General features: G+C 43.2%; 1 protein-coding gene across 2 annotated transcripts in view; it reads left to right on the forward strand.

The window, feature by feature from the left end:
* Positions 1-23,619, forward strand: part of LOC138666987 (zinc finger protein 665-like) — a 119,301-nt gene that overhangs the window by 10,439 nt on the left and 85,243 nt on the right. For both annotated transcript variants that reach the window (XM_069755194.1, XM_069755195.1), the window contains exons 2-5: positions 18,300-18,449; positions 18,579-18,758; positions 19,583-19,706; positions 19,790-19,902. In XM_069755194.1, the coding sequence (XP_069611295.1) occupies positions 18,372-18,449; positions 18,579-18,758; positions 19,583-19,706; positions 19,790-19,902 (495 nt within the window). In that variant the 5' untranslated portion in view covers positions 18,300-18,371. The remainder of the gene's footprint in view (positions 1-18,299; positions 18,450-18,578; positions 18,759-19,582; positions 19,707-19,789; positions 19,903-23,619) is intronic.

Consider the following 23,619-nt stretch of genomic DNA (forward strand, 5'->3'; position numbering starts at 1 on the left):
AGGACAAATTGTACAACAACTTTTGGGGTCCATTTTCTCCTGTTACCCTTGGTAAAATAAAACAAATTGGTGCAGAAATAATTTTTTTGTGAAAAAAAGTTAAATGTTCATTTTTTTTTTTTTAAACATTCCAAAAATTCCTGTAAAACACCTGAAGGCTTTGTGCACACGTAGGTTCAGTTCCCTGCGGGTTCTCCCGCAGCGGATTTGATAAATCTGCAGGGCAAAACCGCTGCGGTTATCCCTGCAGATATATCACATTTTGTCTTGCGGTTTTCACTGCGGGTTTTACTCCTGCACTTGTTTTACTATTGATGCTGCATATGCAGCATCAATAGTAATGTTAAAAATAAAATAAAAAATCGTTATACTCACCCTCTGACGTACCGATCTCCTCGGGGCTGCACGCGGCGGTCCGGTTCAAAAGATGCTGTGCGAGTAGGACCTTCGTGACGTCACGGTCATGTGACCGCGACGTCACCGCAGGTCCTGCTCGCATAGCAACCCTGAGACCGGACGGCCGCGTGCAGCGCTGAGAGGTGAGTATATCATTATTTTTTATTTTAATTCTTTTTTTTTTTACCACAAATATGGTTCCCAGGGCCTGGAGGAGAGTCTCCTCCCCTCCACCCGAGTAGCAACTGCACATTATCTGCTTACTTCCCGCATGGTGGGCACAGCCCCATGTGGGAAGTAAGCGGATCAATGCATTTCTATGTGTGCAGAATCGCTGCGATTCTGCACAAAGAAGTGACATGCTGCGGGTTGTAAACCGCTGCGTTTCTGCGCATTTTTTCCCGCAGCATGTGCACAGCGGTTTGCGGTTTCCCATTGGTTTACATGTTTACTGTAAACGCAATGGAAACTGCTGCGGACCCGCAGCATCAAAATCGCCACGGTTTGCGGTAGAAACAGCAACGTGAGCACATAGCCGAAGGGTTAATAAACTTCTTGAATGTGGTTTTGAGCACCTTGAAGGGTGCAGTTTTTAGAATGGTGTCACACTTGGTTATTTTCTATCATCTATACCCCTCAAAATTACTTCAAATGTGATGTGGTCCCTAAAAAATATTGGTGAGAAATTGCTGGTCAACTTTTAACCCTTATAACTTCCTAACAAAAAAAATTTTTGGTTCGTTCCATAATTGTGCTGGTGTAGAGTAGACATGTGGGAAATGTTACTTATTAAGTATTTTGTGTGACATATCTCTGTGATTTAAGGGCATAAAAATTCAAAGTTGGAAAATTTTCAAAATTTTCACCAAATTTCCATTTTTTTTCACAAATAAACGCAAGTTATATCAAAGACATTTTACCACTATCATGAAGTACAATATGTCACGAGAAAACAATGTCAGAATCGCCAAGATCCGTTGAAGCGTTCCAGAGTTATAACCGCATAAATGGACAGTAGTCAGAATTGTAAAAATTGGCCCGGTCATTAACGTGCAAACCATCCTTGGGGCTTAAGGGGTTAATAGTTTCCATGGGATCATCTGATCGCCTGTGCTACACATAGCAAGGCTTCAGCTCATCAGCTATGCGCGCCGGCTACAGGAAGCTCATAGGAATCAATAATAACCACAGAGGTCTCCTGCAGGCCCCACATTGTCATGCAAGCCCATCGGTGACCCGCTGTCATATGTCAGTGATTGACAGCGGCATTTAACATATCAACAGCCACAGGGGGATTGCAATTCTCCCTGCGGCTGTTAGGGGTGCATGTCAGCTGATGACTACCCCTATTCAAATTTTGTGTAGTTTGGTGTGGAATCCTGCGAAAACAAAAAACATTTATGCAATGTGTGAATGTAAGGTGTAAAATACTTTATACATTCACCACATCACAATACATTTACTATACATATTATTAGTACCTATAAGATTCAATGGAGTGTCACAATTTACATTACTCATACAATGCAATACAATACAGTAACATAGCTCCCAACCGTTCCTCACTGTGCGGGACTGTCCCAGTTTTGATGCTTTTCCCCGCTGTCCCGCACGGGACACTCTGCTCCCCGCAGACAACAGGAGAAACAGCCATCACATGCCACATTGAGTTAGGCCACGCCCCTTCCCCATGTTCCTGAGTCTTCCATTGTGCATGTGCGGTACAGTTCAGAGAGGGAAAGAGAGGAAACACGTATCAGCCGGTTATCCCTGCGCCACAGAGCCTTACACCACATATTGGCTGCCTGCTCTGTGCACACAGGACCTGTGATGAGGTCACAGGAGGGGCGGAGTCAGGGGTCACATGATCGGGACCTCCGTGGATTGCAGGACTCAGCTGTGCTTGTTGCCAATGCCAACTTGCCATGGTGCTGCTGGATGAGGTAAGTTAGCTGCCTTGTGTGTGGGGTCAGGAGGTGTTTACAGTGTGGATGTAGCAGAGCCATGTGAGTACAAAGTGTATGGAGCGGAGCCCTCTGTGTGCGAGGTGTACAGAGTAGAGCTGAATGTGTACGAGGTGTATGGAGCGGAGCCATGTATGTGCGAGGTGTATGGAGCGGAGCCGTGTGTTTATGAGGTGTATGGAGCGGAGCTGAATGTGTACGAGGTGTACAGAGCAGAGCTGAATGTGTATGAGGTGTACGGAGCAGAGCCATGTGTGTATGAGGCGTATGGAGCGGAGCCATGTGTGTATGAGGTGTATGGAGCGGAGCCATGTGTGTATGAGGTGTATGGAGCGGAGCCGTGTGTGTATGAGGTGTACAGAGCAGAGTCGTGTGTGTATGAGGTGTATGGAGAGGAGCCATGTGTGTATGAGGTGTATGGAGCGGAGCACGTGGGTACGGAGCGGAGCCGTGTGTGCAAAGTGTACGGAGCGCAGCCCCATGTATAGGAGTAGCTATGTGTGGCCATTATACAATACGAAGTATCATATGCGGCCAATATACAGTATGGAGCATCATGTGCAGCCAATAAACAGTATGGAGCATCATGTGCGGTCATTATACAGTATGGAGCATCATGTGCGGTCATTATACAGTATGGAGCATCATGTGTGGTCATTATACAGTTTGGAGCATCATGTGGGGCCATTATACAGTATGGAACATCATGTGCAGTCATTATACAGTATGGAGCATCATATGCAGTCATTATACAGTATGGAGCATCATGTGGGGCCATTATACAGTATGGAGCATCATGTGCGGCCATTATACAGTATGGAGCATCATGTGCGGTCATTATACAGTATGGAGCATCATGTGCTGTCAATATACAGTATGGAGCATCAAGTGGGGTCATTAAACCGTATGGAACATCATGTGCGGTCATTATACAGTATGGAGCATCATGTGCGGCCATTATACAGTATGGAGCATCATGTGGGGCCATTATACAGTATGAAGCATCATATGGAGCCATTATATAGTATGGGGCATCATGTGCGGTCATTATACAGTATTGAACATCATGTCGGGTCATTATACAGTATGGAGCATCATGTGCGGTCATTATACAGTATGGAGCATCATGTGCGGTTATTATAAAGTATGGAGCATTATGTGCATTCATTATACAGTATGGAGCATCATGGAGGACTCAGTCCTGGGGGGCACCGGGACTCTGCACATTAGAGTACAGCCGGCTCCACATGTAAGAGCTGGAGGGAGAAGTCTGCACTGGTGAGCGGTAATGGGGGGGCAGGGACTGTGTGATAGAGGGGACAGGACTCAGTCCTGGGGGGCACCGGGACTCTGCACATTAGGGTACAGCTGGCTCCACATGTAAGAGCTGGAGTGAGAAGACTGCACTGGTGAGCGGTAATGGGGGGCAGGGACTGTGTGATAGAGGGGACAGGACTCAGTCCTGGGGGGCACCGGGACTCTGCACATTAGGGTACAGCTGGCTCCACATGTAAGAGCTGGAGTGAGAAGTCTGCACTGATGAGCGGTAATGGGGGAGCAGGGACTGTGTGATAGAGGGGACAGGACTCAGTCCTGGGGGGCACCGGGACTCTGCACATTAGGGTACAGCTGGCTCCACATGTAAGAGCTGGAGTGAGAAGTCTGCACTGGTGAGCGGTAATGGGGGAGCAGGGAGTGTGTGATAGAGGGGACAGGACTCAGTCCTGGGGGGCACCGGGACTCTGCACATTAGGGTACAGCCGTCTCCACATGTAAGAGCTGAAGGGAGAAGTATGCACTGGTGAGCGGTAATGGGGAGCAGGGACTGTGTGATAGAGGGGACAGGACTCAGTCCTGGGGGGGCATCGGGTATCTGCACATTAGGGTACAGCCGGCTCCACATGTAAGAGCTGAAGGGAGAAGTCTGCACTGGTGATCAGTAATGGGGGAGCAGGGACTGTGTGATAGAGGGGACAGGACTCAGTCCTGGGGGGCACCGGGACTCTGCACATTAGGGTACAGCCGGCTCCACATGTAAGAGCTGAAGGAGAAGTCTGCTCTGGTGATCAGTAATGGGGGAGCAGGGACTGTGTGATAGAGGGGACAGGACTCAGCAGAGGGGACATATCACACTCACATGGGACATATGGGAGTTATTACAGCTGGGAAAAGGGAGAAAGAGCGAACACTTCAACCTCCATTGAAGTAAGAACTACTGCAGTGACCAGGTAATGATAGCAGTATCAGCTCTGAGAACCAGACACTAAGACCGGGATCTGTTTACAACCAGACTGGAAGGTACATTTCTCAGGGATAGAGCTTTCTCTGATCCAAACAGGTGTAACACCTGCACTGGGAACTGTTAGGGCAGCTACTGGTATACTGGGATTTACAGACACTAAGAAGAGCTTTGTAGCTGCTGTTATACCAGGACCTACAGACATTAGCAGATTTTCCTCTGAGCTGCAGTGGACTACAATTCCCAAGGACCCCTGGACTACAATTCCCAGGGATCCTTGTTTGAGTCAGATGACACAGCTTGGATTGGAGGAGGAGGGACTTGAAGGCAGGAGCTGGGGAGAAAGTGAAACTAAGAATTCAGAGGAAGAAAAGAGCATGGTATCTTGTTGGGAGAGACGGAGCACGGGGGACTTGCCTGGCCCCATGCTGCAGGGTTGCTGTCCTCCCGGATATACTTGTGTTGCTGGAGAGAGTGCGACTTTGTTTTACCCTCTGGAGCAAGTTGCATCAAGAACTTGGAGAGTTCTGCCTGCACTCCCACCGTATAAAGCACTGAATCCGGCCGCCCCCAGCTGGTGTCCAGAGAACCATCAGACCGTTAGAGACGTGCCGTGAGTGACTTTCTGAGATTTGTGGTCCTACCAGCGTTATTTACAGTGAGTACATTACAGCCCAGACTAATGCCAGTTATATTCGTCTAAGTGCACCAACTGTTTTAATTTGCGCGCCTGCATCCGCGGCAACTGGGCCCCAACGTTTGGACTGAGTTAAACTAGAAGAAACAAACAAAAAACCCTACTACGTTATACTTGCAGGGTTGAAGTAGAATTAGAGTGAGATATGACCTTGACAGAGCACAGTTATTTGTATTTCATGTTATTCTTTTAAATCCATCTAATTTATGCTGCATATCAATAAACCTGTTAAACTGTTTTACTCCTGATCCCTGTGAGTGTGTACTGAGAGTGGCAGGGGTTTCCCGAATCAGCCCCTGGCAGAAGATAATAGCCCTTCTGCAGTCCCAGAGAGAGAACTCCAATCAAGATTCGGGTGGAGGCACTGCGCCCTGGAGAGGTGAGGCCCCCCATAACACCCAGTGTACCGTGGTAGCCCTAAAGGGGTGTTACACAGGGTTCTGAGATGTTTTGGAGGCAGTCGTCAGTGATGAAGGTTTTTATTGATCCCATATTTATGGGAGGTATATTTTCAGCATCAAATAAAGGGATAAACATAATACGTGTACTCACATCATCATAAGGCCATTCTTACCCCTTCAACTTACCGTAATAATGTTCCGATGGATGATGCTATCCAGGTCCATAAAAATATGATAAGAAGCATGACGACAATATCTACCACCTGGGACCTATCTTAATGAGATCCCTAACACATCCCGCAGCCAGCCATCAGCTCACCAAGGGGCGATATGTGGGCGTAACTTTGTTCTAATAAAAAGCAGAATTTAGGTTAGTCATCTGTCAGTCCTGGAAGGTTCAGCTTGTTGTTGGTTCTGTCAGTTTTCTAAAGGGGTAGAACCCTCTGCTGAGCTCTGAGCATTATCCAAGACATCAGGTTTAGTAACTTTCTTTTGTATCTCTTTTATCCTATGTGATTGTATCTACCTTATTGTTTTGTTCCTAGTTTGTAACATCTTATATTTTTTTTTTTTATAAACACTGCCTACGTTTCCAGATTAAATATACCAAATATACATGTACTGCTCTGCGGGAGCTACGTTCCCGCAAACAGCAGTATAGGTTCAGTGTACCAATTGCATGGCCTCACGCTAAGCGCCACGGCAATCTGGTGCGGTTTTCAGCTCTGTGTGAGAGCTGACACCCCACAGCAAAGCCCACGATCGGTACTAGCACCGATCATGGGCATTTAACCCCTCTGAGTCTGCTGTCGGTAGTGACAGCGACATAGAGGAGAGTCGTACAGGGAATGGGTTAAATAAGTAAAAAAAAAGTGTAAAATTTTTTTTTTTTAATCCCCAAAATAGAAAAAAAAATATTTTTCCAATAAATATATTTATATATGTAAACAAAAGTACACGTTTGGTATTGCTGTGACCTTATTGACCCGCTCTAACCCCTTCAATGAACACCGTAAAAAAATGAATAAAAAAACTAAACAATGCTTTATCATCATTTTGCCGAACAAAAAGTGCAATAAAATGTGATCAAAAAGACGAATGTAAATAAAAATGGTATGGCTAAAAACGTTTTGTCCCGCAAATAAAAAGCCGTCATACAGCTCCATCAGCCGAAAAATAAGTTATAGCTCTCGGAATAAAGCGATGCAAATATAATTATTTTTTCTATAAAGGTTTTTATTGTGTAAAAGGGCCAAAACATAAAAAAGGTATAAATTGGGTATCGCTTTAATTGTACTGACCCGAAGAATAAAACTGCCTCATCAATTTTACCACACGTGGAACGGTATAAAAAAAAACAATTCCTGAATTTAGTTTTTGTTCATTCTGTCTCCCAAAAATCTAAATAAAAGTCAATCAAAAAATGTCACGTGCTCGAAAATGGTACCAATAAAAACATTAACTTGCCCTGCAAAACACAAGCCCTCACATGATTCTGTCTGACGAAATATGGAAAAATTATAGGTCTCAAAATATGGTGATGTAAAAACTTGTTTTTGCAATAAAAAGAGTCTTTTAGTGTGTGACAGCAGCCAAACATAAAACCCGATATAAATCTGGTATCGCTGTAATCGCACCGACCCATAGAATAAAGTCGCCTAATCACTTATACCGCATGAGGAAAGGCATAAAAAAATATGTAAAACCAATTCTTCACATGTTGTTGATTTTTTTTTTTTCATTCTGCCTCCCGATTGCAGTAAGGCTTGGCGTACTTTTATTCTGCGCTGAGCTGTTACGACGGGGTTTCTGTGGAAATCTCTGAAATATGTGATTCAGACAGAGCCCCCGGCAGAAGATTCCCTATAATGAGGCAGATGGAGGTACTGTGAATGCAGTCTTACCTGTGATCCGGTGGTGGCAGTCTTTTTAGAATTGCATAAAAGTGCTGTCGGACACAGTTTTGTGCATTTCTCAAAAGAAGGACTCTTCTGAACAGAGGCCAGACGGAGTCCAGAGTAACTCTGCTGCCTCATTATAGAGAATACAGTTAGGTCCATATATATTTGGACAGAGACAACATTTTTCTAATTTTGGTTATAGACATTACCACAATGAATTTTAAACAAAACAATTTAGATGCAGTTGAAGTTCAGACTTTCGGCTTTCATTTAAGGGTATCCACATTAAAATTGGATGAAGGGTTTAGGAGTTTTAGCTCCTTAACATGTGCCACCCTGTTTTTAAAAGGGACCAAAAGTAATTGGACAATTGACTCCAAGGCTATTTCATGGACACGTGTGGGCAATCACTTCGTTATGACATTCTCAATTAAGCAGATAAATGGCCTGGCATTGATTTGAGGTATGGTGCTTGCATTTGGAAGGTTTTGCTGTGAAGTAAACATGCGGTCAAAGGAGCTCTCCATGCAGGTGAGACAAGCCATCCTTAAGCTGCGAAAACAGAAAAAACCCATCCGAGAAATTGCTACAATATTAGGAGTGGCAAAATCTACAATTTGTTACATCCTAAGAAAGAAAGCACTGGTGAACTCATCAATGCAAAAAGACCTAGGCGTCCAAACAACAGTGGTGGATGTTAGGAGAATAATCTCCATGGTGATAGGAAACACCTTCACAACAGCCAACCAAGTGAAAAACACCCTCCAGGAGGTCGGCGTATCAATATCCAAATCTACCATAAAGAGAAGACTGCATGAAAGTAAATACAGAGGGTTGACTGCACGGTGCAAGCCACTCATAAGCATCAAGAATAAAATGGCTAGACTGGACTTTGCTAAAAACATCTAAAAAAGCCAGCACAGTTCTGGAAGAACATTCTTTGGACAGAAGAAACCAAGATCAACCTCTACCAGAATGATGGAAAGAGAAAAGTATGGCGAAGGCTTGGTACAGCTCATGATCCAAAGCATACCACATCATCTATAAAACACGGCGGAGGCAGTGTGATGGCTTGGGCATGCATGGCTTCCAGTGGCACTGGGTCACTAGTGTTTATTGATGATGTGACACAGGACAGAAGCAGCCCAATGAATTCTGAGGTCTTCAGAGCCATACTGTGTGCTCAGATCCAGCCAAATGCAGCCAAACTGATTGGTCGTCGTTTCATACTACAGATGGACAATGACCCAAAACAAAGCCAAAGCTACCCAGGAGTTTATTAAAGCAAAGAAGTGGAATATTCTTGAATGGCCAAATCAGTCACCTGATCTCAACCGAATTGAGCATGCATTTCACTTGTTAAAGACTAAACTTCTGACAGAAAGGCCCGCAAACAAACAGCAACTGAAAACCACCGCAGTGAAGGCCTAGCAGAGCATCAAAAAGGAGGAAACACAGCGTGTTTTGAAGTCCATTAGTTCAAGACTTCAGCAGTCATTGCCAACAAATGGTTTTCAACCAAGTACTAAAAATGAACATTTTATTTACAATTATTGAATCTGTCCAATTACTTTTGGTCCCTTTATAAACAGGGTGGCACATGTTAAGGAGCTGAAACTCCTAAACCCTTCATCCAATTTTAGTGTGGATACCCTCAAATGAAAGCTGAAAGTCTGAACTTCAACTGCATCTGAATTGTTTAGTTTAAAATGAATTGTGGTAATGTCTAGAACGAAAATTAGAAAAATGTTGTCTCTGTCCAAATATATATGGACCTAACTGTATATCCATCGGGGTTTCATCTGTCTCTTCACTCAGATTTAGATGGAAACCACGATGTAAGTGCCCAGCGTAGAGCGCCGGGTAAATGTGATCATAAATGTTATGTAAAATGTTCCCAATAAAAGCTTCAACTTAATCCACAAACAAGCGATCCCTCACTCAGGTCCATCATCGGTTAACGGAAATATAGGCACTTCCACGTTACTGGTAGCCCAAACGTTCTGGAAAAGCTAAATGGCTCCTCGCCCCCCCAAAAAAATTGTGCAAATTCTCCGCTCCCAAATCCAAAGTGCCTCCCCCCTTTCTTTTGAGCCCCTATGTGCCTAAACCAAATTTAGCACCTACATGTTTGGCAATTCTGTAGTGATGAGAACCCACCTAATTTACAGGTGTGTGTCTCCAGAATCATGAGCTGGGCATAATGTACTGGTGACTGCAACGTACTGGTCACTACAACGTACTGGTCACTACAGCGTACTGGTCACTACAACGACAGTTTGCAATTTTCATTCAACAGCATCCACTGCTGCCTGTTTCTGGAAAACACCCATGTAGTCAAAATCGTCACTACATCTGTAGATAAATTCCAAAAGGGTTATAATTTTTAAAATGGGGTCACTTGAGGGGGGATTCTGCTTTTCTAGCACTTAGGGGCACTTTTATATGGAACTAGCTGAAGAGCCCGGCGTTGCCTGGGCATAGTAAATATCTGTGGTTAGTTATAGCACCTCACTTCTCTTATTTTCCCATCACGCCTCTCATTTTCCCAATCACATCTTTCATTTTCCCCCTCACATCTCTCATTTTCTCCCTCACACCTCTCATTTTCTCCCTCACTCCTCTCATTCCCCCCTAACACTTGTAATTTCAACCTCACATCTGTCATTTTCTGATCACTCCACTATTTTTCCTCACTCCTCTCATATTGCACTCACACCTTTTCATTTTCACCTCACACCTCTCATTTTCACCTCATCACCTAAGTATATACATGTTTGTCATCTCCCTTATATATAGTATACATCTGTATGTCATCTCCTGTATATAGTATATACCTGTATGTCATCTCCCCTGTATATAGTATATACCTGCTGTGTGTCATCTCCCCTATATATAGTATACACCTGAATGTCATCTCCTTCTATATATAGTATATACCTGTATGTCATCTCCTCCTGTATATAGTATATACCTGTGTGTCATCTCCCCTGTATATAGTATATATCTGTGTGTCATCTCCTCCTGTATATAGTATATACCTGCATGTCATCTTCTATATATAGCATATACCTGTATGTCATCTCCTCCTGTATATAGTATATACCTGTAGATCATCTGCTCCTGTATATAGTATATACCTGTGTGTCATCTCCTCCTGTATATAGTATATACCTGTATGTCATCTCCTGTATATATATGTACCTGTATGTCATCTCCTCCTCTATATAGTATATACCTGTGTGTCATCTCTCCTGTATATAGTATATATCTGTGTGTCATCTCCCCTGTATATAGTATATACCTGTGTGTCATCTCCTCCTGTATTAGACCTCGTTCACACGTTATTTGCTCAGTATTTTTACCTCAGTATTTGTAAGCTAAATTGGCAGCCTGATAAATCCCCAGCCAACAGGAAGCCCTCCCACTGGCAGTATATATTAGCTCACACATACACATAATAGACAGGTCATGTGACTGACAGCTGCCGTATTTCCTATATGGTACATTTGTTGTAGTTTGTCTGCTTATTAATCAGATTTTTATTTTTGAAGGATAATACCAGACTTGTGTGTGTTTTAGGGCGAGTTTCGTTTGTCAAGTTGTGTGTGTTAAGTTGCGTGTGGCGACATGCATGTAACGACTGTTGTGAGATGAGTTTTGTGTGGCAACATGCGTGTAGCAACTTTTTGTGTGTCGAGTTGCATGTGACAGGTTAGTGTAGCAAGTTGTGTGCAGCAAGTTTTGCGCATGGCGAGTTTTGCACGTGGAGAGTTTTATGTGTGGTGCCTTTTGAGTATGTGAAAGTTTTGTGTGAGGCAACTTTTGCATGTGTTGCAACTTTTGTGCATGTGGCAATTTTTCCACGTGTGCAAGTTTTGCGTGTGGCGAGTTTTCCATGAGGTGAGTTTTGCACTTGTGGCGAGTTTTGCAAGAGCCTAGTTTTTGCATGTGGCGAGTTCTGCGCGTGGCGAGTTTTGAGTGGCGACTTTTGTGTTTCGACTTTTATGTGGCGAGGTTGGTGTATTTGTGGTGAAATGTGTGCTGAGGGTAATATGTGTTCAAGCATGTGGTAGTGTGTGGCGCATTTTGTGTGTGTGTTTATATCCCCGTGTGTGGTGAGTATCCCATGTCGGGGCCCCACCTTAGCAACTGTACGGTATATACTCTTTGGCGCCATCGCTCTCATTCTTTAAGTCCCCCTTGTTCACATCTGGTAGCTGTCAATTTGCCTCTAACACTTTTCCTTTCACTTTTCCCCATTATGTAGATAGGGGCAAAATTGTTTGGTGAATTGGAACACGCGGGGTTAAAATTTCACCTCACAACATAGCCTATGACGCTCTCGGGGTCCAGACGTGTGACTGTGCAAAATTTTGTGGCTGTAGCTGCGACGCCTCCAACACTTTTCCTTTCACTTTTTCCCCATTATGTAGATAGGGGCAAAATTGTTTGGTGAATTGGAAAGCACAGGGTTAAAATTTCACCTCACAACATAGCCTATGACGCTCTCGGGGTCCAGACGTGTGACTGTGCAAAATTTTGTGGCTGTAGCTGCGACGCCTCCAACACTTTTCCTTTCACTTTTTTCCCCATTATGTAGATAGGAGCAAAATTGTTTGGTGAATTGGAACGCACGGGGTTAAAATTTCGCCTCACAACATAGCCTATGACGCTCTCGGGGTCCAGACGTGTGACTGTGCAAAATTTTGTGGCTGTAGCTGCGACGGTGCAGATGCCAATCCCGGACATACACACATACACACATACACACATTCAGCTTTATATATTAGATCTGCAAACTATTATTGAAAAATTTGCGTTCCAGGAGGAAAACAGCGCTCCGTCCCTTCCGAGTCTCTCCATATGGCTAAGCAGTACGGTGCAGCCACATATGAGGTATTTCTACATTCAACAGAAATTGTGGGACAAATTTTGGTGCCTTTTTTTACCCATTTCCCAGTATGAACATGTAATACTTGGGGCTAACACAGTCTTGGTGGTAAAAATGTAAATTATTTTATCTTCACTGCTCAATGGTATAAAATTCTGTGACAGACCTGTGGTGTCAATATAATCACTACCCCTAGATGAATTCATTGAGACAGTTAGTTTGTAAAATGGGGTCACTTATGGGGGGTTCTGCTGTGTTGCACCTCAGAGGCTCTGCCAATGTAACATGGCACCCTCAAACAAGTACAGCAAGATCTGCACTGTGATATGGCTCTCCTTCCCTTCTGAGCTTTGCACTGTGCCTTCAAAGTAGTTTTCGACGATATGTGGGGTATCAGTGAACTCAGAAGAAATTGCACAACAAACTTTGGGGTACGTTTTCTCCTGTAATCCTTGTGAAAATACAAAATTTGGAGCAAAAAAATTTTTGGGCAGAAAAAATGTTTCCAAAATGTTATTTGTTAGGGGTTTCCACTGTTTAGGCACATCATGGGCTTCCAAACATGACATGGCGTCCTCTAATTATGCCAGCAAATTTTACATTAAAAAAAGTGAAATGGCGCTCCTCCTCTTCCGAGCCCTGTCGTTTGCCCTAACAGTAGATTTCTCCCCACATATGGGATATCGGCATGCTCAGGAGAAATGGCAAAACAATTGTATGTTCCATTTCTCCAGTTACCCATGCAAAAGTTAAAAAAAACAATTATTTTTTTCTTCCACATCCCAAAATTCCTGTGAAGCAGCTGAAGAGTTAATAAAGTTCATGAATGTGATTTTGAGTACCTTGAGGGGTACAGCTTTTAGAATGGTGTCTCCTTTGGGTATTTTCCGTCATACAGTCCCCTAAAAATCACTTCAAATGTGAGGTGGTCCCTAAAAAAGTTTTTCCAAAGTTTGTTGTAAAAATGAGAATTCGCTGGTCAACTTTTAACCCTTATAACTTCCTAACCAAAAAAAGTTTCAAAAATTGTGCTGCTGTAAAGTAGACAAGTGGGAAATGTTATGTATTAGCTATTTTATGTGATATGACTCTGATTTAACCCCTTTACCCCCAAGGGTGGTTTGCACGTTAATGACCGGGCCAATTTTTATAATTCTGACCACTGTCCCTTTATGAGGTTATAACTCTGGAACGCTTCAACGGATCCCGGTGATCCTGACATTGTTTTCTCGTGACATATTGTACTTCATGATAGTGGTAACATTTCTTTGATATTACCTGCGTTTATTTGTGAAAAAAACGGAAATTGGGCGAAAATTTGAATTTTTATGCAATTAAATCACAGAGATATGTCACACAAAATACTTAAGTAACATTTCCCACATGTCTACTTTACATCAGCACAATTTTGGAACCCAAAATGACACCATTCTAAAATTTGCACCCCCTCAAGGTACTCAAAACCACATTCAAGAAGTTTATTAACCCTTCAGATGTTTCACAGGAATTTTTGGAATGTTTAAATAAAAATGAACGTTTAACTTTATTTCACAAAAAATTTACTTCAGCTCCAATTTGTTTTATTTTAACAAGGGTAACAGGAGAAAATGGACACCAAAAGTTGTTGTACAATTTGTCCTGAGTACACCGATACCCCATATGGTATCACCACTGGTTGGGCGCATGACAGAGCTCGGAAGCGAAGGAGCACCATTTGACTTTTCAATGCAAAATTGACAAGAATTGAGATGGGACGCCATGTTGCGTTTGGAGAGCCACTGATGTGCCTAAACATTGAAACCCCCCACAAGTGACACCATTTTGGAAAGTAGACCCCCTAAGGAACTTATCTAGAGGTGTGGTGAGCACTTTGACCCACCAAGTGCTTCACAGAAGTTTATAATGCAGAACTGTAAAAATAAAAAATCATATTTTTTCACAAAAATTATCTTTTCGCCCCCCCCCCCCCTTTTTTATTTTACCAAGGGTAAGAGAAGAAATTGGACCCCAAAAGTTGTTGTACAATTTGTGCTGAGTACGCTGATACCCCATACGTGGGGGTAAACCACTGTTTGGGCGCATGGGAGAGCTCAGAAGGGAAGGAGCGCTGTTTGACTTTTCAATGCAAAATTGAGAGGAATTGAGATGGGACGCCATGTTGCGTTTGGAGAGCCACTGATGTGCCTAAACATTGAAACCCCCCACAAGTGACACCATTTTGGAAAGTAGACCCCCTAAGGAACTTATCTAGATGTGTGGTGAGCACTTTGACCCACCAAAGGCTTCACAGAAGTTTATAATGCAGAGCCGTAAAAATAAAACAAACATTTTTTCCCAAAAAAATTATATTTTGGCCCCCAGTTTTGTATTTTCCCAAGGGTAACAGGAGAAATTGGACCCCAAAAGTTGTTGTCCAATTTGTTGTGAGTACGCTGATACCCCATATGTGGGGGGAACCACCGTTTGGGCGCATGGGAGGGCTCGGAAGGGAAGGAGCGCCATTTGGAAAGCAGACTTAGATGGAATGGTCTGCAGGCGTCACATTGCGTTTGCAGAGTCCCTATTGTACCTAAACAGTAGAAACCACCCACAAGTGACCCCATATTGGAAACTAGACCCCCCAAAGAACTTATCTAGATGTGTTGTGAGAACTTTGAACCCCCAAGTGTTTCACTACAGTTTATAACGCAGAGCTGTGAAAATAAAAAATCTTTTTTTTTTCCACAAAAATAATTTTTTAGCCCCCAGTTTTGTATTTTCCCAAGGGTAACAGGAGAAATTGGACCCCAAAAGTTGTTGTCCAATGTGTCCTGAGTACGCTGATACCCCATATGTGGGGGTAAACACCTGTTTGGGCACACGGGAGAGCTCGGAAGGGAAGGAGCACTGTTTTACTTTTTCAACGCAGAATTAGCTGGAATTGAGATCGGACGCCATGTCGCGTTTGGAGAGCCCCTGATGTGCCTAAACAGTGGAAACCCCCCAATTATAACTGAATCCCTAATTCAAACACACCCCTAACCCTAATCTCAACGGTAACCCTAAACACACCCTTAACCCTGACACACTCCTAACCCTAATCCCAACCCTATTCCCAACCGTAAATGTAATCCAAACCCTAACCCTAACTTTAGCCCCAACCCTAACCCTAGCCCTAACCCTAGCCCTAACCCTAACCCTAATGGGAAATACATTTTTTTAAATTTTTTAATTTTTCCCTAACTAAGGGGGTGATGAAGGGGGATTTAATTTACTTTTATAGCGGGTTTTTTAGCGGATTTTTATGATTGGCAGCCGTCACACACTGAAAGACGCTTTTTATTGCAAAAAATATTTTTTGCGTTACCACATTTTGAGAGCTATAATTTTTCCATATTTGAGTCCACAGAGTCATGCGAGGTCTTGTTTTTTGCGGGATGAGTTGAGGTTTCTATTGGTAACATTTTCGGTCACGTGACAATTTTTGATCGCTTTTTATTTCGATTTTTGTGAGGCAGAATGACCAAAAACCAGCTACTCATGAATTTCTTTTGGGGGAGGCGTTTATACCGTTCCGCGTTTGGTAAAATGGATAAAGCAGTTTTATTCTTCGGGTCAGTACGATTACAGCGATACCTCATTTATATCATTTTTTTATGTTTTGGCGCTTTTATATGATAAAAACTATTTTATAGAAAAAATAATTATTTTTGCATCACTTTATTCTGAGAACTATAACTTTTTTATTTTTTCGATGATGCTGTATAGTGGCTCATTTTTTGCGGGACAAGATGACGTTTTCAGCGGTACCATGGTTATTTATATCTGTCTTCTTGATCGTGTGTTATTCCACTTTTTGTTTGGCGGTATGATAATAAAGCGTTGTTTTTTGCCACGTTTTTTTTTTTTTTTTTTATCCCCTTCACTGAAGGGGTTAACTAGCGGGACAGTTTTATACGTGGGGTCGTTACGGACGTGGCGATACTAAATATGTGTACTTTTATTGTTTTTTTTTTAATTTAGATAAAGAAATGTATTTATAGGAACAATATTTTTTTTGGGGGGGGTAATTTTGTTTAATTTTTTTTACACATGTGAAAAAAATTTTTTTTTTACACTATAACATTGCCCCGGGGGATGGCATCATGTTATAGTGTAAGATCGCTGATCTGACACTTTGCTGTGCACTGTGTCAGATCAGCGATCTGACATGCACAGCTGCAGGCTGTAAGATTCCTTCGGGGGGCTCCGGGGGTCTCAGGGAAGCACACAGGGTGCCCCCTCCCTGCGCGATGCTTCCCTGTACCGCCGGCACACCGCGATCATGTTTGATCGTGGTGTGCCGGGGGTTAATGTGCCGGGAGCGGTCTGTGACCGCTCCTGGCACATAGCGCCGGATGTCAGCTGCGATAGGCAGCTGACACCCAGCCGCACTCCCCTCGTGAGTGCGGCCGATCGCTATGACGTACTATCCCGTCGGTGGTCATACGGGCCCACCCCACCTCGACGGGATAGTACGTCATATGTCAGAAAGGGGAAACTTTTAACCCTTATAACTTCCTAACAACAACAAAAATGTTTCAAAAATTGTGCTGCTGTAAAGTAGACATGCGGGAAATGTTTTTTAGTAGCTATTTTGTGCACTATGACTTTCTGATTTAAGGGCATAAAAATTAAAAGTTTGAAAATTGCAAAATTTTCAACAAATTTGTTTTTTTTCACAAATAAACACAAGTTATATTAAAGAAATATTACCACTATCATGAAGTACAACATTTCACAAGAAAACTTTCTGAAAATCAATGGGATCCATTGAAGTGTTCCCAATTTATTAGCTCATAAAGGGACAGTGGTCAGAATTGTAAAAATTGGCCTGGTCAGGAAGGTGAACATAATCTTTGAGCCACAGCCTCGTCCATCCCTTGTCAGCCAATTGCTTAACTGTCCTGACAATTGGAGGCAGCGGACTTGCGTACCCTGACAAACTGTTGGCAGTGGTGGGATCTGTGGGATCTCCCTGTTGTCATCTGTGACAGGCGCTATGATTTCCCTTCAGTAGACTGACAGACCGATCTGCTGTTCTGTCCATACATCAGTGTGTCCACAGCATCGGCGCTGTCTCCGTTCTATGTAAGTTTTTCTTAATACTTGATATTTGGATTGAAATCCCCTGCTGTCACTATATGCACCTTTTGTATTGGCTACTTGCACTTTAAATGTTTGGCTAAGCTCCCTACTCCTATCCCCTTCCAACCCCTGACGAAGCATTTGTGTTTTGGTGGGTGACCTTATTGTTACCAGTTATTTATATTTGTGGGATAGTCATCCATTTCCATATTTGTACGATTGTTCTATGAATTGTATTTAATAAAGTTTCCACTTTTTAGAAATTGCAATCATTATTTCGGCCCCGACACTAATCCACTTCTCGATTTATGCAGTGCCTTTCTGGGACAATCTCATTTACTGGGATTACAATTTTCTGTAGTTTATATTAATGTTCTATCATTATCTGACGTCCCCAATTCTGCTTTCGTGATCTCTGTGGATGTTCCCTGCACCTTATAACTTTGTCTTGTTTTTATGAAATATTTAAGAAAGATTCAGATAATTTTAGATTTGTGCTGTTTTTTTTTTTTTTTTTTTTCGTGCTGGATTGGAGATATTTTGTGGTAAATCTATGTATGTGACTTTAATCGGATTGTGTTATACCGGGGGCAGGACGGGGCCATGACTGGATTTAGTGATCATGTGACGCCGGTAACAGCACCGCAGATTTCTTAAATGGGATCTTTATGATGTTACATCGTCATCTTCTCCCCATTCAGGTCCCTACAATATCGGATCCTCTCAGTGGAGATCTTCTATATAAGAGAATTCTCCTGAGTGACCCTACATGGATGGATAGGGACAAGGACAAGATGGCGGAGAGGATATTACACCTCACCCTAGAGATGCTCTTCCTGCTTACTGGAGAGGTGAGAGATTCTGATGACATCACATTATACCATTCTTATCTATGGGAATAACAGATGGACAGAACTGGAGAGGTGAGGACTCTGGAAATGTCTGTAGTGAGATTTATTAATGTGTCTCTCCATAACCAGGATTACACAGTAGTGAAGAAGACCTCTAGTGAGCGCTGTCAGGCCCCTGTGTCTGAGGGATGGGGAAAACCCCTGAGCCCAATCATGGGGCCTCCACCTCACCCCCTGATACATGAGGACATCAATGACCAGAAGATCCTAGAACTCACCTACAAGATGATTGAGCTGCTGACTGGAGAGGTGACACTGCTGGGAATGCTGGGACATTATACAGTAATGCTGTGACGGGATCGGGGGGATGACTGTTGTGAATTCTGCTTTTGGGCTCCCTCCGGTGGTTGTAGGTGGTAATGCAGTTGTTCCTGGGCTGCAGTCCTGGTCAGGTGTATCTGCTGATTGCAATTCTGACTGGGGTATTTAGGTTTGCAGGATTCATTAGTCCTTGCCAGTTGTCAATGGTTCTTGGGAGGTGTTGGACCTCTGTCTGGTTTCTCCTGCTTAGCTGCCAATTCAGCAAAGATAAGTGTCTGTTTTTTTTTTTCTATGGCACACATGCTGTGTGCTGGATTTTTGATTGTATTTCTGCTCTGTGTGTAGGATTCTCTGGAGTTGCAGATATACGTTCCACGTCTTTAGTTAGATGGAGGAATTTTTTGTAAAATCTGCTGTGGATATTTTTGGAAGGGTTCTAATACTGACCGCACAGTATTCTGTCCTATCCTTTCCTATTTTAGCTAGAGTGGCCTCTTTTGCTAAATCCTGTTTTCTGCCTGTGTGTGTCTTTCCTCTCCTACTCACAGTCAATATTTGTGGGGGGCTGCCTATCCTTTGGGGTTCTGCTCTGAGGCAAGGTAGTATTCCTATTTCCATCTATAGGGGTATTTAGTCCTCCGGCTGTGACGAGGTGTCTAGGGTTTGTTAGGCACACCCCACGGCTACTTCTAGTTGCGATGTTAGATCAGGATTTGCGGTCAGTACAGTTACCACCTACTCCAGTGAAAGTTATTCTTTCGGCTCCAAGGTCACCGGATCATAACAGATGACATTATCATTGTATGTGTCAGGTTCCTAAAAGATGTCAGGATGTCACCGTCTATTTCTCCATGGAGGAGTGGGAGTATTTAGAAGGACACAAAGATCTGTACAAGGACATCATGATGGAGGTTCCCCAGACCCTCACATCACCAGGTAATAGAGAGGCCTAAATACACACGGTCCATAATTATCTGTATGTAAAGAATGAATTCAGTCCCTGTATGTGTTTCTTCCAGTTCTATCCAGTAAGAGGACAACACCAGAGAGATGTCCCCGTCCTCTTCTTCAACAGGACTGTAAACAAGAAGATCTCAATGTACCTCAGGATCATCACGTAGATGGAGAGAAGGTATCATGAGATCTCCCCTATGATGTGTGATGCTGTGAAGGTCTTGTGTTCAGTCTTGTTTTATCCACCACTATAAGGGAAGACTCATATGGCTATCTAGCGCAAACCGGGATCGCATAGCAATGCTCATACTGGCCGGCGGCTCTCCTTACCCTGACCCGAGCATGACAGTTATGGCTGAAAGTGTTGTCAGCCTTTAAATTGTTCAAGAAAATTTTGTTTTGTTATAAACATGTTTTTGTTTCTTTATGTGTATTGAACCAACTAAAAAACAATGAAAAAAAGGTAAATTGGACATCATTTTACACAAAACCCCAAAAATGGTCCAGACAACATTGTTGCCACCTTTCTAAAGTTGTGAGTAAGCAACTTTTGAACGCTCATCAGATGCTTGAAACTAACTCAGCTATGGCAAATAACAAGTGTGGGCAATATGAAAATCGCACCTGAAACAAGATAAAGGGGGGTACATTTACTCAATCTGTGCATTGTGTGTCTGTAAGTGCCACACTAAGCATAGAGAACAGAAAGAGGAGACATAAACTGTCTAGGAGCTGAAGAACCAAAATTGTTGAACTATAGAAACCATCTCAAGGTTACAAGTCCATCTCCAGAGATCGAGATGTTTTTGTCCACAGTGCACAACATAATCAAGAATGTTACAACCCATGGCACTGTAGCTAATCTCTCTGTACATGGACGTAGAGAAAAATTGATGAAATGTTGCAACACAGGATAGTCCACACATGATAGAACAATGAAGTTTCAAAGAAATTCAAGCTGTCCGGCAGGCTCAGGTTACATCAGTGTCTGTACTAACTATCCATCAACATTTTAATAAAATGAAACACTTGTGACAGGACACCCAGGAGGACCCCACTGCTGACACAGAGAGATAAAAAGCTAGATTGGAGTTTGGCAAAATGTATAGGAGTAACCCAAAATCCTTCTGGGAATGCGTCTTATGGACAGATGAGACCGAGAGAGCTTTTTAGTCAAGCACTTCAGTCTACTGTTAACCAAAAACGGAATGAGACCTTCAAGGAAAAGAATACAGTACCTACAGTCAAATATAGTCGAGTTTGAAATACATTTGGGGGTTGTCTTGCTGCCTCTGGCTCTGTGTGCTTTGACTGTCTGAAAGGCGTCATTAAATCTGAAGATTACTATTAGATTTTGGCTTACATTGTAGTGCCCAGGGTATGAATGCTGGGTGTGCGACTAGGTTATGTGCCTTCCAGGAGGACAGTGACCCCAAACATATATTCGGAAGTAGCCATCAATGAGCCTGGATGTAAATGCCATTGAACACCTGTGGCAAAATCTTAAAATTGCTGTTGGGAGAATGCGCCTTCAAATATGAGAAACTTGGAGCAGTTTGCAAAAGATAAGTGGTCCAAAATTCCATTTCAGAGGTGTAAGAAGCTTGTTGATGGTTGTAGGAAGCAATCTCAGTTATTTATTCCAAACAAATATTAAGTTGAGGGTGCCAACAATTGTCCAGCCCATTTTTGGGACTTTGTGCGAAATGATATCCAATTTTCCTTTGAGCAATCTAAATGACTTTGAACACTGTCATTGGTGCTAAATTAGCCAGAAATAGTGATGAGCAAATATACTCGTTACTCGAGATTTCCAGAGCACACTCATGTGTCCTCCGAGTATTTTTTAGTGCTCGGAGATTTAGTTTTCATCGCCGCAACTGAATGATTTACAGCTATTAGCCAGCATAAGTATATGTGGGGGTTGCCTCGTTACTAGGGAATCCCCACATGTAATCAAGTTGGCTAAGAGATGTAAATCATTCAGCTGAGGTGAGGAAAACGAAAACTTCGAGCACTAAAAAATACTCGGAGGTCACCCGAGTGTGCTCGGGAAATCTCGAGTAACAAGAATATTCGCTCATCACTAGCCAGAACCATTATGTAAAAATTGGGGAAGAGTATACTGAGAATGGTATCATCAATGAGAAATATCCAGTGATATTGGATCCCATGGATGTTATCAATGTATCAGTGAAAATGTGAACAATAGTGCCTGAGAACATGTGGTACAGATATACACACTGCAGATGAAAACTGCGCTAGTGTTCAACTAATGTGTCTGAATGCAGCCAACATTACTTAGTACAGAAGGACGAAAGCAGCAGGAGACCAGTCCCAGGGTCATTGACGTCCTACAGAAAAGAGAGAGCAAATATGATTTTACTGAGCAATGGAAATCATTGTCTGTTAAGATAAATCTTGATTGATGGGAAGGTCAGAATTTGGCACAAGCAGCATGAATCCATAGACCTTTTCTGTCAGGGGTCCACAGTTCTTACTGGTAGAGGTGAAGTAATGGTGTGGAGGATGTCTCTTCGCACTGATATCAGTGGATAGCTGTTAGAACACTAGGACTTGTGTAAGTATTGTGACCGATCAAGTTTTTTCCTTCATGACAGCTGTTTTCTCTATGGTAGAAGGACAATGACCCATACCATTTTCTGTTTCCAGCAGGGGCACATAACTTATAGCGTTTCCAGCAGTTATTATTATTTATTTATATAGCACCATTAATTCCATGGTGCTGTACATAAGAAAGGGGTTATGGAGCGCCCCCAGACACAGGGCCGCGGGTTATTTGGTACCGGTCCTCTCTGTCTCAGTTCTAGGGTTGTCACGGTGGCTGGACCCGGTCCATGACCCTGCTAAGGGGCGTCCAATAAAAGGGATGATGATGGTCGGCTAAAGTTTCGTGACACCACCTGTGGTATTCGGTCAGGTCGACCGACGCTGCTCGGGGTCCACTGGGGTGATGTGATGGCAGCTAGATGGTATACCTTCCCAGAGGTGAAGTATGTCCCCAGGGCTTCCCAGTAATGTAGGTGGCGATGGTGTGAGGCGCAGTCAATAACGAGGACACAGGGTTGCAGTCTCTTTACCTTTTACTGAAGGCTTCGGGATCCTCAATCCAGAGCACTGTCAACTGGGCTGTCTGAGACTGGCTGGTCCGAAGTTCCCTTTGCAGGTGAAAATATGTTATGACCTGGTGGTCAGGACAATAATGGACCTGGTGGTTAAGAGCACACGGAATGACCTGATAGTTACTGATAATAAAGGACGAGCTCTGGGATGTGGGAACTCTGCTGACCGCAATCCCTAAACCTATCAACCACACTAGAAATAGCCGTGGATTGCGCCTAACGCTCCCTATGCAACTCGGCACAGCCTAAGAAACTAGCTAGCCCTGAAGATAGGAAAATAAAGCCTACCTTGCCTCAGAGAATTTCCCCAAAGGAAAAGGCAGCCCCCCACATATAATGACTGTGAGTAAAGATGAAAATACAAACACAGAGATGAAATAGATTAAGCAAAGTGAGGCCCGACTTACTAAACAGACCGAGGATAGGAAAGGTTGCTTTGCGGTCAGCACAAAAACCTACAAAAAGACCACGCAGAGGGCGCAAAAAGACCCTCCGCACCAACTCACGGTGCGGAGGCGCTCCCTCTGCGTCCCAGAGCTTCCAGCAAGCAAGACAACAAATTAAATAGCAAGCTGGACAGAAAAATAGCAAACCAAAGAAATACAAGCTGTAACTTAGCTTCTGATGGGAAGACAGGTCACAAGAACGATCCAGGAGTGAACTAGACCAATACTGGAACATTGACAGGTGGCGTGGAGCAAAGATCTAAGTGGAGTTAAATAGAGCAGCAGCTAACGAATTAACCTCGTCAC

The sequence above is a fragment of the Ranitomeya imitator genome, chromosome 2 (genome assembly GCF_032444005.1).
Source record: "Ranitomeya imitator isolate aRanImi1 chromosome 2, aRanImi1.pri, whole genome shotgun sequence".
Taxonomy (NCBI): Eukaryota; Metazoa; Chordata; class Amphibia; order Anura; family Dendrobatidae; genus Ranitomeya; species Ranitomeya imitator.